General features: G+C 33.2%; 1 protein-coding gene across 3 annotated transcripts in view; it reads left to right on the forward strand.

The window, feature by feature from the left end:
• Window positions 1–15961, forward strand: part of HEATR1 (HEAT repeat containing 1) — a 53418-nt gene that overhangs the window by 8063 nt on the left and 29394 nt on the right. For all 3 annotated transcript variants that reach the window (XM_037007301.2, XM_017643184.3, XM_037007302.2), the window contains exons 9-19: window positions 1934–2036; window positions 3034–3144; window positions 6470–6587; window positions 7544–7651; window positions 10029–10124; window positions 10560–10648; window positions 11431–11642; window positions 11985–12106; window positions 12703–12894; window positions 14908–15091; window positions 15240–15376. In XM_037007301.2, the coding sequence (XP_036863196.2) occupies window positions 1934–2036; window positions 3034–3144; window positions 6470–6587; window positions 7544–7651; window positions 10029–10124; window positions 10560–10648; window positions 11431–11642; window positions 11985–12106; window positions 12703–12894; window positions 14908–15091; window positions 15240–15376 (1472 nt within the window). The remainder of the gene's footprint in view (window positions 1–1933; window positions 2037–3033; window positions 3145–6469; window positions 6588–7543; window positions 7652–10028; window positions 10125–10559; window positions 10649–11430; window positions 11643–11984; window positions 12107–12702; window positions 12895–14907; window positions 15092–15239; window positions 15377–15961) is intronic.

Genomic DNA, 15961 nt, shown 5'->3' on the forward strand with positions numbered 1-15961 from the left:
AGTATGGAGGTTCCTCAAAAAACTCAAAATAGAAATACTATTTGTCCCAGGAATCCACTCTTAGGAATTTACCCTAAGAATGCAGCAGCCCAGTTTGAAAAAGACATATGCACTCCTATGTTTATCACAGCACTATTTATAATAGCCAAGAAATGGAAGCAACTTAAGTGTCCATCAGTAGATGAATGGATAAAGTAGATGTGGTACATATACACAATGGACTATTATTCAGCCATTAGAAGAAAACAAATCCTACCATTTGCAACAACATGGATGAATCTAGAGGGTAGTATGCTCAGTGAAATAAGCCAGGTGGAGAAAGACAAGTATCAAATGATTTCACTCATCTGTGGAGTATAACAAAGAAAAAACTGAAGGAACAAAACAGCAGCAGACTCACAGAACCCAAGAATGGACTAACAGTTACCAAGGGGAAACGGATTGGGGAGGATGGTAGGAAGGGAGGGATAAGGGGGAAAATGAGGCATTATGATTAGCACACATAATGTAGTGGTCGGGGGGCATGGGGAAGGCAGTACAGCACAGAGAAGAGAAGTAGTGGCTCTGTAGCATCTTACTACGCTGATGGACAGTGACTGTAATGGGTATGTGGGAGGGACTTGATAATACAGGGAGTTTAGTAACCATAATGTTCAAGTAATTGTACATTAATGATATCAAAATAAAAAATAAGGAAGTAGCCACCGCTTGCAGCGGATGAGAAATTTCCACAATCTCACACTCTTGTTCTTTGCTGATGAACATTTGTTCAAAACAACCCTCCCCAATTTCCCCTTAAACCTAATAAATAAAAGCTCATTGAACTTGAAAAAAAAAAAGATTTGATTCTCTTAAAATAGGACCTAGACCCTTCTTAATATCTTAAAATACTTAGAAGTTTCTGCTATCCAATTTTTTTTGTGTAATTTATCAATTTTTCTCATGTGAGAAACTTTTGGGGTGGCAAGCAGATTGGTTGCAGGGAAATCTTTGTTAATTGAGTGGCTTAGAATTTTTTTGTTTTTAAACTGTGTTTACATGAAACAGTCTTTACATGAAAAGGACTATGGAATTATTTGAAAACAATTTTAAAAAGTTACCAAGTAAACTTCCCTTCTCATTTAGCTATGTAGTGAATTTAGTGATTCATTTACAACAAATACCCAGTTGCCAAAAAGTTTTTCACCCTTGAGTCATTGCAAATATAAGACCAAGAAAATATCTTGCATAAAAATCCAAATTTTAATTTGCATGGTATTTTTTTACCCTTCAATAAATAAATAAATACAAGGAAGGAATACTTGGTCCTATTGCTACTTGGACTAAGAAAGCCATCCCTTAAAATAATGTGAGTCTATTGGAAAATCAAGGTTTGCTCAGTCAGATCGTGATTTAAACATGGGTTTCAGAAACGTGACTAGCATAAATATGTATTTTTCCTGTTCTGATGGTGATGAGTAATATGATCCTGTGTTTGAAGGCAGGGCTAGCATCCAATTCATTTATCTACAGTCTAGAAGATGACAGCTCTTGGTTCAGTAAGGAAGTATTGAGATGAAAGCTTAGCCTGTTTTCAGAAAGATTTTTGAGGTCTATGTTCAGGTCCCAACTTAAACCACTTGTAATATGACCTGGGTAAAGACTGTGTTTTGGATTTCTGTTTTATTAAAATGATAGATGTGATAATACCTGTCTTTAAAAATGTACAGAATATCAGGTAAAGGATAAATAAGGGTAACGTATACAAAAAAGCTTTGAAAAATATAAATGACTATATTGGTGAACTATGCTTTTGAAAATAGGTAAAAACCTGGATGTTGATCTATATATTTTAAAGTTATTCCTGTAGAAAGATTTTTCTGCTGTAAATAAATTTAATAGTATAAGCATGCAAAAAAATATTCCCTAATTTTAATTTTTGTTCTATACTAAGGAGAAGAAACTGAAGGGATTGATGGTCAAATCTACAGGAGACACTTAGAAGCTATACTCACAAATATATCACTGAAAAACAACTTAGACCATTTATTGGCTAGGTAAGCTATTTTTTACATGCTTTTGATTGGTATTTTTGTGGCTGAGTGTATTTCTCAGAGTTGGTTAGCAGTTTTCCAGTATCCCTTTATAATGTACTTCTTACTTTCCCCATATTTCATTAATTATAAAAACATAGTTCAATAATTATGGCAACAGAAGAAAAAGTGCTTTCTCTTGCTTGTCTTTAGTGCTTACATGTGATCAGAAAGTTAATAGTTAAGATAAATATGGGTTATAGCTACATGTAATTTGTGACTTTAGACTTTACTATTAATAAATGGGCCCAGATGCCTGAAAAATCTACATCACAGTTGGTATTCAAACGTCTATGAAGTTTGAGGGTTGATGGGAAGTAAAGACAATTTCATCCCTTTCTGTAAAAATAGTTCAGTCTTCTAAACTGTCTTTTTCTTACAGGACAACTTGATACAGTGAAAAGAATGTAGGCATTGCAGTCAGGAATAGGGTTGAGTCCTGCCTCTGTCATTGCCAAGAAAGTAGTTAGTTTCTGGAGTTCAGATTGCCTGAAACTGGTTTTGCCATCTTGTAACATGGGGTGGATACTTGTCTTCTGATGGGTATCACTTGTGCTCCAGCTCTCAGTTTAGCTTGTGAATTAAATGAGAGCATACCTGAAGTACTGTTGAGAACTTCAGTTCAGATAAGGGCTGAAAGCAGTGCTCTACATTTGGTGGCCCAGTAGGACTCACTAAGTGTTGACTCTTGTTACTGTTGTCATTTGACTCCGGCAAATTCTAAGACTGTTGGACTGTTGAGTTCTAGTTTCTGTTTCTAGAAAATAGGTTATGACTTTTACCTCATATAGATGTGATAAAGATATTTGTAAAGCATAGAAACTATTGACTATATAGCATATAAAACTATAGAACTATTGACTGTATTCTCTATGCTGTACTTTCATCCCCATCCTAGAATATAATAGGTACTCATTAAATAGTAACTTGTGTGCCTGCTGACACTTGTTTTGTTTTGCAGCCTTCTTTTTGAAGAGTATATTTCATACAGTTCACAGGAAGAAATTGATCCTAATAAAGTGTCTTTGCTTAATGAACAGTTTCTTCCACTTATCAGGCTTTTAGAAAGCAAGTAAGTTGTGTGTTTGTTCCCTTCTCTTAAAGTTTTATAAAGAGAGTATTCACAAGTAACATTTTAGTGTAGTGAATGAATTGTAAAGAGACTATCCTTACTTTTTTTCCTCCCCTTCAGGAAGGGACAGGCATAGGATTTAAAAATAGGCAAGCTATAAATGGAAATAGGGGTTATGTGCGGACCATGGAGAGGATATTTTATGTAGAGACTTTGATAATTTTTTATTGAAGTATAGTTGATACACAGTATTACATTGGTTTCAAGTATATGTGACATAGTGATATGGCAGTTACATACATTACTAAATGCTTACCCCAACTAGTATAGTTACTATCTGTCAATACAAAGAGAGGCTATAGAACTATTGACTATATTCTCTATGCTGTACTTTAATCCCCATGACTAATTTATATTATGATTGAGATTTTGTGCCTCTAGCTGCTTCACCTATTTCACTCACCTACCCTAACCCCACCTGATGGTAACCACCAGTCACTTCTCAGTGATTCTACTGCAGTTCTGTTTGTTTTGTCTTTTTTTTTTTTGGATTCTATGTATAGATCATATGATATTGGCTTTCTCTGCCTGGCTTATTTCACTTAGCATAATGCTCGCTAGGTCCATCCATGTTGTCACAAACAGCAGGATTTCTTCTTTTTTGTGGCTGAATAATATTTCATTTTATATATGTATCACCTCATCTTTATCCATTCATCTATTGATGGATACTGCAGTTGCTTCCATATCTTGACTATTGTAAATAGTGTGGCAGTGAACATATGGGTGCATCTATCTTTTCAAATCAGGGATTTTGTTTCCTTTGGGTAAATTCCTAGAAGTGGAATTACTGGGTTGAATGGTATTTGTATTTTTAGTTTTCTGAGGAACTTTCATACTGCTTTCCATAGTGGCAGTACTAACTTACATTCCCACCAACAGTGTAGGAGGTTCCCTTTTCTCCACATCCTTGCCAACACTGTCTTCGATAGTGGCCATTCTAACTGGGATGAAGTGATGTCACATTGTGATTTTGATTTGCATTGCCCTCATGATTAGTGATGTGGAGCATCTTATCATGGTCCTGTTGGCCATCTCTATGTCTTATTTGGAAAAACATCTTTTCAGGTCCTCAGCCCATTTTTTAATTGGCTTATTTGATTTTTGGTATTGAGTTGTATGTGTTCTTTATATATTTTGGATACTAACCCCTTATCAGATAAATCATTTAGGAATATATCCTCCCATACTGTAGGATGCCTTTTTGTTTTGTTGATGGTGGTCTGTGCTGTACAGAAACTTTTTAGTTTGATGTAGTCTCACTCGTTCATTTTTTATTTTGTTTCCCTTATCCTGGGGAGATGTGTCCAGAAAAAAAATTGCTCATGCTCACATTGAAGAGATTTTTGTCTGTTTTCTTCTAAGAATTTTATGGTTTCACGTCTTATATTTAGGTCTTTAATCCATTTCAGGTTTATTTGTATATGGAGTCAGACAGTAATACAGTTTCATTTCTTGTGTTTAGCTGTCCAGTTTTCCCAACACCAGTTATTGAAGAGACTGTTTTCTATTGTGTATTCATGGCTCCTTTATCATATATTAATTGACCATATATGCATGGGTTTATATCTGGGCTCTCTAGGCTATTCCATTGATCTATGGGTCTGTCTTGGTGCCAGTACCATACTGTTTTGATTACTGTGGGTTTGTAGTATAGCTTGAAGTCAGTGTAATACTTCCAGCTTTGTTCTTTCTCAAAATTGCTCTAGCTATTTGGGGTCTTTTGTGGTTCCATTAAGTTTTAGGATTATTTGCTCTAGAGTTCATTTAGAAATGCCATCGATGTTTTGATAGGGATTGCATTGAATCTGTAAAGTGGTTTGGGCGGGGTGGCCATTTTGATAATACTTAATTCTTCCTATCCATGAGCATGGGATAGATTTCCATTTATTTGTCTCTTCATCAGTTTCTCTCATGCGTGTCTTACAGTTTTCAGAGTAAAGGTCTTTTACGTCATTGGTTAGGTTTATCCATATTTTATTCTTCTTGGTGCAGTTGTAAATGGAATTGTCCTGATTTCTCTTTTTTGTTAGTTCATTATTAATATATAGGAATGCAACATATTTCTGTGTATTGATTTTGCATCCTGAAACTTTGCTGAATCCAGTTATTCTAATAGTTCTTTGGTGGAATCTGTAGGGTTTTCTATATCTAGTATCATGTCATCTACAAATAGTGACAGTTTTACTTCTTTCTTACCAATTTGGGTGCCTTATATCTCTATATTGTCTGATTGCCGTGGCAAGGACTTGAACTATGTTAAATAAAAGTGAGATTGGACATCCTTGTCTTGTTCCTGATCTTAGAAGAAAAGTTTTCAGCTTTTAGCTATTGAGCATAATGTTAGCTGTGGATTTGTTGTATTTTGCCTTTATTATGTTGATGTATGTTCCCTCTGTACCCATGTTGTTGAGAGTTTTTATTATGATGGGTACTGAATTTTGTCAAATGCTTTTTCAGTATCTGTTGAGATGATCATATGGTTTTCGTCCTTCCTTTTGTTAATGTGTTTCACATGGGTTGATTTATGAATACTGTACCATCCTTGCATACCTGGAATAAATCCCACTTGGTCGTGATGGATGATCCTTTTGATGTATTTTTGAATTCAATTTGCTAATATTTTGTTGACAATTTTTGCATTCATTGGAGATATTGGTCTGTAATTTTCTTTCTTTGTATTGTTTTTGTCTGCTTTTGGTATTAGAGTGATGCTGGCCTAACAGAATGAGTTTGGAAGTATTCCCTCTTCTATTTTTTTTGAAAAATTGAAGAAGGATGGGTATTATTTACTCCTTAAATGTTTGGTAGAATTAATCTGTGAAGCCATCTGGATCTGGACTGTTAATTACCAATTCAGTTTCATTACTGAAAATTAGTCTGTTCAGGATTTCTGTTTCTTCCTGGGTCAGTCTTGGAAGATTGCATGTTTCTAGGAATTTGTCCATTTCTTCTAGGTTGTCCAATTTATTGGCATATAATTTTTCATATAATTCTCTAATAATTCTTTGTATTTCTGCAGTTGTAACTTCTTTATTGTTTCTGATTTTGTTTATTTTTTGCCCTCTCTTTCTTGATAAAAGACTTTTTGGAATAGTCATAGAAACAAACTTGATCAATATTATTTGGTTTTACATACACTATTTGTTAAAATTTTATCTCTTAATTTCAGTAATTCTTAAAATTCTGTTTTGCATGCATATTTGATGTGTGTGGTTATTAACTTTATTAAGAATAATGAATTAACTCTTTAATTTCTTTCCAGATATCCTAGAACATTAGATGTTGTATTAGAGGAATGCCTAAAAGAAATTACAGATGTAAAAAAACAAGAGCTTTTTCACCAATTTATCTCTCTTTCTACAAGTGGAGGAAAGTATCAGGTACTTTGTTTCTTCAAAAGAATTATATGACACTTAGGGGTATATTTCTGTGGTTATTTGAAGAGCTCCAGAAGGAAATTTGCTACTTCTCTGCTCTGTTTGGAAAGTTTCATGGAGAGATGAGATACACAGTTTGTATAGTTAACTGAAGTAAGGCCGTGAGGTAGGAGTTGAATAATTGCCAAAAGGTGATCTTACTTAGGTTTCCAGTTTTCCTTACCTTTCTCCCATAACTGTACTTTGCAGTGCAGTACCCACTACCCATGTGTGGCTATTTAAATCACTGATAAGACAAAGGGAGCTGCAATTTTATTTTATGATCATGTTAGTACTTGAGAAATTTCCTGATGATTCACTCTAAATCTTTATACTAGAAGTTAGATATTTGAGCATTTCTTAAAATAAGTAGTCTTGGAGATAAATATTAGAAAGAGAAATATGTTTTGGTTTTTCTTTTCAATAATTAGACTCAACTTTAATGGTGTTTCATTTCCAAATCTTATGTTTATAGACTTCCTTCCTAGTCTGATTATATAACTGAAGTTAAGTCATTGCTAATTTGAGTGTCACTGCTTTATCATTTCAGTGAATTGTATTGTCTTCAGTAATTCAGTTTTTTAAAATTTATGTTATCATTTAGGTAATAATATGGTGATTTATCTTAGATTCTTTTTACTATATTAGAGTTACAGAAAGAATATAAAAATTAATTAAACCTACACACAGATATAAGTATACATAAAATCACAATATTAATGATACAGTTTTTTTATTTGTTATAACCTTTGCTGTGTTCTAGAAACAAAGATTGTACTTTACATTTTGGTTTCTGAAGTTAGACAATTGTTACTGAGTATGTTGGGCAGTTTGGGGTGGTTTTCTTTGGATTTTCTTCTTGATCATATGCTGCCAGATTTAATGGTGAAATCATTTGGTATTTCTGCTGAATCCTATAGATTTTAGCAGATTCTGATACCTCCTTGATGCTCAGTCTGAATCATCCACTTGCTCCTGTGAGACTTCTGGCCATTAATCATCTGAAAAATATCATGAAAACATCAAAGGTTTGCATCAAATACTTTCATTTGTGATGTTTTTATCCTTAGGATGAACAATGTAATTCTAGAATAAGAAATTAAAGCCACCAACTAGAATCAGTACTTTGTAATTACACAGATAAACTAAATAAAGTGGATGAGAATATGGGACAAAGATTTAGGGCTGTACGTGCCAGTAACCACCATCTTAACCTGTATATGCCCTAATAACAAGTGGTTTTATGTGCTTCCACACTGCAGATTATTAGTTTCTCATTCAGTATTTTTCAAACAGGAGTTTATAGATAACTTTACAAAGGTTCACAAATTATCTGAAAGTCTAAAAGTTTTGAAATTCGATTTTGATGGCCTTAATTAAGTTTAACATAAACTTATTTGGGGATATCAGAATGATAGCTTTTGGAGCATTGCCCCATGATTTCAGTACCTGCAGTTGTATTTGTGTCTAAAATTTTGGTGGCTCCAAATAGTAAGTATAGAGGCTGAATTAATTTGTAAATAATGTCTTTATACCAAAATGATGTTTTACTAAGACTGCAGTGTTTCAAATAGAGCAGTAGTTTCTGAACTTTATCTGTTCAGGCAGTACCTTCACAGTTTTTGCTATTAGCTTACCACTGTACTATTTTCTTAAAATTTTTCTTTATCTTTTAAATGGACTCACTATTTTATGTAGCATTCAAATCCTGGGTTTGAAGTACTAAATTTTATGTACATTTTACTGTAGTTAACTCTAATTAATATAGGAGAATTTGTGTAATACCTAAAATCATCTTGTGCTATTTTTTGCATATTTGGAAGCTTTCTTGAATAGGAAAAGTCATAGCAGAGTTCTCCCATTGTGCATAGTAGTATAACCATGTTGAATTCTATAACTGTGTCATGACAATTAGAACCAGATTAATGTTACAAGTAGAATTAAATTTCAGCTAATCATAATGACCACATTAAATGTGGCATCTCAATTTGAATTTTACTGGTTTTGTAGAGTTTTTTTTTAATATTTGACTTACAAATTAGTGTTTTATGTCTTTAGTGTTTATATTTTTAAGGGTTAAAATTAATTTTAAAATGATATATAAATAATTAGGGTCTGTGAGAATGTTTCTTTAAAAGTGGGCGATATAATACTCAAATTTGTAATATATTACTTTATTTGATTTATTTTCAAGCTAGCATAAATTACATTGCTTTTGCAAATTGCTGATAGGTTTGTCTATTGATGTGTTGGGTAATTAAATTCATTGACTACACATCTTTGCAGTAATAGGACAATTTCAGTTTCTAGAATAAAAAAAGGGATCCTTGGAATCTCCTAATATTCCTGAAGCTATTCTCATACTTACTTTTCATCTCTTCCACCCCTGTCCTCTTCTGGATTTGGTTTAGTTTTCCAGGGAAGGGCACTGTATACCTTCAGCTTACAGACTTACATATTATTACAGTTAGTGTCTTTCTTTGCATGCATTAATTTCATTTTCCCCTTCTTCATCAGATGGGACATAGGTTTTCTAGAATTTCAGATTGGATATTTGGCTACTTGTTAGCTCTTGAGAAAATTCTGGTGACATTTGGTACATGAAACTTTGACTTCAGTTTTGTGAATTCTAGGGATTTTAGTTTATTTCCCAGCATAGTGTATAGACCTGTATTTTTTGGTAGGATTATTTAGCTTTTTTTCACCACCTACAGTAGGGATATATTCAGGTTGATTTGCAGTTTTACTTCTCTGTTATTGTGAAGGATTACATGCTTTATTTTATTTCATCACTTAAAAAAAATAGGATCTTTGTTTTGGCAGACTGCATTTCTCAGTGCATATCCTAATCCTTACAAAAATTTTGATGATAATAGCTAACTTTTAACAGTATTTACTGTGTGTAAGGGACTCTTCTAAGCAATGACAAGTATTAGTTAATCCTTTAACAATCCTTTGAGGTGAGTACTATTATTAGCTCTGTTTTGTAGATGAGAATAGTGAGACCTAGAAACTTAGGTAATTTGCTTAAGGTCACACAGCTAGTACTAGGATTTAAATCTAGACATTCTGGTTCTTTATTCTATGCATTTTGAATATCTGGGCTCTCATTTTAACAAGGTGAACTCCTTAATGCCAAAGTTACGTTTGGAGTATACATACTTGATTATACTGTCAGTGGAAACTGAAAAGTTTGTATCAAACAGTTGCTCATCTAAAAAGGCCTTTAATGATTATCTAGTTCAATCCAAATACAATTAGTATGTTTGAATTTGCATCCAGGACAGAACCTGTTTCCTTGACTGTGTTCTAGAATGCTGTTCACAAAACCAAGCTTCCTTTCTAATGTAAAGTCTTAGGAGATTTTAAAAACAAGTAAACTAATATATTTTTTCTCTTGTTTAGGAGAGCATTGATGAGTCTTTCATAAAAGATGCTGTTTTAACCCGATTAGCTGATGATAGTATAGACGTTGTTTTGTCAGCTATAAGTGCTTTTGAGGTGAGTCAATTTGTTGTCCTTTTAAGTATACATTTTGTTTTTAAGTATTTTGTTGTGCTTCTCACATGATTCTCTGCTTTAAGTAAGAGTATATTTGGAAATCATTCTTCTCTTGGAAATTTGTTCTTTTGAGAACACAGACTTAAGCTTGTTAGGGAAAATTGACAGGCGTAATTAGACTGCACAAGTTTATATATATGGAAGTTCTTTAACAAGATAAAGTGCTTTGTGAATTTTTATCAGTAAATACCCTGGGACCACGGAATATTGGCTCATAAATGCCAATTTTAAGAAATTATTCTCATAAAACTTTTAAATCTATACTAGGATTTAAGGGATAAATTATAATTCATTATCTTTCATAGTTTATTTAGCAAGCACCATAAGTACTTGAAGCAAGTACAAATTTGCTCATGGCTATTTTTTTCCCTCTAGGTTTTTAAACAACATTTTAGTTCAGAAGTGTCTGTTTCAAATCTTCTGAATCTCTTTCAAAGAGCAGAACTTTCAAAAAATAAAGGGTGGTATGTATTCATTTCTCCTTATGCTATTTGAATCAGTAATACTCTTGCATCAGGTTATTTTGGTTTTCTTTTTCTTTACAATTTTGCAACATACAGTTTAGTTATATTGATGCCTTGGTAATGGTAGTGGAAAGGATCTTAATATAACACTTTTGCATTATAAAAACAACTTGGGTTTGTATGGGTTCATTTTATTTTTTAAAATTTTCTTGATAAAATGGAAAAAAGCATATAATTCATATAATTTTGAAATCCTTTATATAATTGATTTTTTATAAGGATAGTATATTACTTTATAATTAAAAATACATATTTAACAAATAAAAAATAAGCTCATAGGCATATGGCACCTATCTATAGTAAGTATTTGATGAATTCTGATTAATTCATTTTGGGCACCTAAGCTTTTTACATGGAAAAATGAGTAAGCTCATAAGAGAGAGCATGTCTTACAGGTTTTTGTATGATACTTAGTTCTTTGTGCACAGTATATATTCAGATATTTTTTGAATGCATGAGTGAATCTCTGATTTCTAGTGAAGTTGAGATACATAGTGTGAAGTATGTTTTATGTTTATAGTTAACCTAATGATTTCTCCTAAATTTAACCTAAAATAACTCCTTTATTTACATAGATTTTAAGTGATTATCTTGGTGTCTCTGAATAATGTGTCTGGTGAAGAGACCAAGGTGTCTGTTGAGGTAGAACAATGTAATGGTGATATTTGCTGAACTGAAGCTTCTAACATGTCTTTCAACCAAATTTCTTATGTATCTTTCAGGTACAAGGTACTTGAAATAGCAGCAGACATACTAATTAAAGAAGAGATACTGAGTGAAAATAAACAGTTGTCTGATCAGGTAGTGGTACAGCTGCTGCCGTTTCTCGTTATTGACAATGATGATATGGAATCTGCTGAGATGAAACTCGCTATATACTTATCAAAATCAGGGATTTGCTCTCTACACCCTATGTTAAAAGGCTGGGAAGAAAGTAAGAAATTCAGTTGTTCTTTAAAGGGGGGAAAACACTTTAAACACTTGAAAAAAGAAGATAATTACAATTAAAGACTGGCTATAATTGTTATTTGAAATCATGTTTGTTGATACATGCCAGCAAGATTTTTAAAAATTTTTGCTAAGATAAAAAGTATACAATGAAAAGAAAACGGATGTGCAGACAGATTCAGAATTGGATAAAAAGAAAAGTAAAAAAAAGCAAATCTTCATAGGAAAATTGTGTAAAATTTTTGCCTAAATTCACAGGACTCCTTAGATGAGTATTGATGACATAAGGGCCTTCTGTGTTCAATTTTAAAAAAAAGTTTTTTTACAGCTCTTGAAAATGTGATTAAAAGCACAAAGTCAGGAAAACTAATTGGTGTAGCAAATCAGAAGATGATTGAGTTGTTGGCTGACAATATAAATTCGGGGGATCCTTCTTCAATGTTAAAGATGGTAGGTGTGCTCTTGAAGATAATCCCTGGGTTTCCTTCTCATAATCTTAATAGATTCTCAGTATTTTACTAGATCAGCCTTTTTTTAAAAAAGTAATTTTGTATTCTTCAGTACTTTGTTTTGCCTTAAACATGTATTTTTCAGTGTATTCTGCAGATTGTTTGAAACCCTTAGCATTTTATATAATTTTTTCATTGTGGTTTTATATTGGACCAGTAAAAATAATGTGTTCTATTTCACCTTCCTTTTTTCTTCTCATTTAAAATACTGAAATCATATATTTTAAAAAAATAGCAAAATACAATCTAAAAGAGGAGAAAATTTCCCTTGCCTTAGTAAATAAACCTTTGTGAAAGTGTTAGGTGTATAATTTAAAGACATTTATCCACTTGGCAGTTGTAATTATGTTCATTGTAATTTCTGAAATTATGTACTTTTATAATACTTATAAGTCAGTGCTTACTATTTTTTTAAGGCTTTATATTTGTCATTGTACTTTAAATGTAAAAAGCATAATACCTAGATAGGTCTCAGGTAGAGAAGATTATTTTACATAGCTAAGAGTTACCAGTAATGGAATGTGTTTATTTTTCAAGGTGGAAGATTTAATAAGTATTGGGGAAAAGGAGTCCTTTAGCCTGAAGCAGAAAGTAACTTTTCATGTCATCATGGCTGTGTTGGTGTCTTGCTGTTCATCTTTAAAAGAAACTCACTTTCCATTTGCAATAAGAGTCTTCAGTTTGCTGCAGAAAAGAATAAAGAAGCTCGAAAGTATCATTACTGCAGTGGTAAGAAGTACAAAGTCTGGAAAGTTGAACATTGAGTGAAATGACAGCCTGGTCCGTTAATCACAGTAAAGCTGAAAATTGGAGGCTGAGATGCTGAGTCTTTGATGTTAGACATGAAATGAGAAGAAGCCATGAGTAGCAATAGTGAATTTTACAGAAAATTTGATTCAGTTACATAATTTTAGGGTTGCAGTGCTTGGTGTCTGATGATCAACTCTGGCATGTATTTTCTTTATTAAGTGATTATTCAAACTGTAACTATCTATAATGATGAAGAATTTATTCAATATATTAATCATTGAACAAAATATGACTTTACTTACTAAGTATTATTCTAATACTACATTAGATTTGGATTTTGCCAGACATTATTACTAAGGATCTTGTTTCAGTTGTTTGTATTTTTGCCAGTACCACATCTGGAGGTACTAAGATAATTTCTTTTAATGATCTGCCATTCAGAGAAAGACAAGTACCAAATGATTTCACCCATCTGTGGAGCATAAGAACAAAGCAAAAACTGAAGGAACAAATCAGCAGCAGACTCACAGAATCCAAGAATGGACTAAAAGTTACCAAAGGGAAAGGGACTGGGAGGGAGAAGGAATAAGGGGCATTATGATTAGCACACATAACGTAGTGGTCGGGGGGCATGGGGAAGGCAGTACAGCACAGAGAAGAGAAGTAGTGGCTCTGTAGCATCTTACGCTGATGGACAGTGACTGTCATGGGGTAGGTGCTGGGGACTTGATAATGGGGGGAATCTAGTAACTATAATGTTGCTCATGTGACTGTGTTAATGATACCAAAATTAATTGATACCAAATTTTATATTGGTAATGATACCAATATAAAATACTTTGTTTCTTTTTTCCTCCAAACTTCATTTCAGAGGCTCCTCATAGGATTTGCAGAACGAATCACGTGTTTTCATATTTACATATGTCCTCAGTATTTTATAAGTTCTGTGATCATTGTTAGGTAAAATAATGTAAACCTTAAAAGTAATTCTTTGCATTTTAAAATTAGCCCTGATAGGCCCTTCTTTTTTTTTTTATTAAAGTATCATTAATATTACAATCTTGTGAAGGTTTCACATGAACAACATTGTGAGTTCAACGTTCAGCTATAAGTCCTCACCCCCACTATTGCAGTCATTGTCTGTCAGCATAGTAAGTGCTAAATAGTCATTACTTGTTTTCTCTGTGCCTGATAGGCTTTAACTTCTTTCTTTATCTTTTGTAAGGTGTAATAATCTGAACTGCATTTGTTCTCAGTCTTAAAAGTATGGACAAACTGAGTGTTTTGTGTTATATAACAGATTGTTTTCTATTGTTTTACATTTAATTCCCTAAGAGTCATGAGCATCCTTTTGGCTGTAGCTGCATGATGAACCAATGAAATCCATCACTAAAGATATTATCATATAAGTCTAGTTTTGGATTATTTTCTTTCCAAGTTAAGACTCTGGACTAACTTATGTGGAGTCTCATTTGTCATTTTCCTGCACTTTTTCTCATGCTTCCCTTTGGCATTTTCTGTATAATTTTTAAACATCTCAACATTTTCTTTTTAGAGTCATTTCCAAGTTTGGAGATTTCACCACATACTTTATTCAGATTAGGAGTGAAAATGTGAAATTAGAAAAGTCTCTTTAAGGAGCTCTTGGAAATCCAACTCATTTTCTGTTTAGAAGTGTGCCATTTAATAAAGAACAATTTATATGAATAACGTTTCTTTTTGGGGATTTTGTTTTTTAAAGAAAACATAGATAAAAAGAAGCCAGGGTTAACTTGTTTGTTAATTTATTATGTTAACTTATTATCTTTTAAGTAGTGATAATTAAGCCTTTTTAAAAATCTAATTAAAGCTACTAATCCTCTCCCCACCTAATTGTCCACATAGACAAAATTTTGCATATTACCTTATCATACATCCATTGCAGTCCACCTATATAAACTCTGTTCAGAACCCCTTAAATTTGTACTCTTTCTGTTTCCCTTACCATCTCAGGAAATCCCCAAAGACTGGCATTTTGAGCTGATGATGGACAGAGTGATACCAGTGGAGCTGTGGGCACATTATATAGAACAGCTCAACAATGCCCAGAGGATTGCTGTGGAGGACTCAGTATTACTTGTATTTTCACTGAAAAATTTTATTCATGCACTAAAGCCTCCTAAATCTTTTCCTAAAGGTAAGACAGGGTATGAATCTTTTGATGTGGTGCTCTAAAAAACTAAATTATTGATTTCTTGACTGTTCTTTGTTTTGAGTGGAAAGTTCCCAGTAGTGTGTTCACATACATTTATGCATCATTTCTCCTTCTCTTTATGTCCATGTAGATGACATATGGTGGAATCCTGCACAACTGCAAGAAGACAGCAGAAACTATCTGCAGTTGCTTATTGGGCTCTTTGAGATTGTTCTCAATGGTGCTGATGCCATCCATTTCAGGATTCTGATGAAACTCTTCACAAAGGTATCAGCCTTATCTTTTTCAGGCCTGGTCTTCCCTTTAAGAAGAAGATGCAGATTGTTTTAGTTATGACCGTTTTTAATGAAGATGAAAGTAGACCTTTAAACAGTGAAGATTATAATAATAAACACAGGCCCTATAAAGCAGTACTGTACACATGACACCAGTCAGGTTGGACAGACTAACAAAAACTGCTGCATGCCTACTAATGTGTTAGGCTGGTAAATGTATGTCATAGCAGCAGGAATAAAACCAAGCAACCCAGACTTATTTGCTTAGTTGCTGCCACTACCAGTGAGAAACTAATGTTCAGGGAGATGATTTCACATAAGCAGTGTCACCCAGTTAAGAAATTTCATCAGGCCTTAGTGACCTCTGTGTTGCCAGGTTCAGGGGTCAGTTCTTTGTTCTTATCTTACTTGCTCCTCAGCAGCGTTTGACAGTTGTTGCTCACTCCATTTGAAGTGCATTCCTAATGAGGCTTCCCAAACATCACTCTTGTCTTGGATTTCTGCTTTGTGTTATCTTTTTTTGTGGTCATTTTTAGTGTGTTCAAGTGCAAAGTTACAGCAAGTCCTCTGAATATCA

Source organism: Manis javanica, chromosome 7, assembly GCF_040802235.1.
Source record: "Manis javanica isolate MJ-LG chromosome 7, MJ_LKY, whole genome shotgun sequence".
In the NCBI taxonomy this organism is placed as follows: Eukaryota; Metazoa; Chordata; class Mammalia; order Pholidota; family Manidae; genus Manis; species Manis javanica.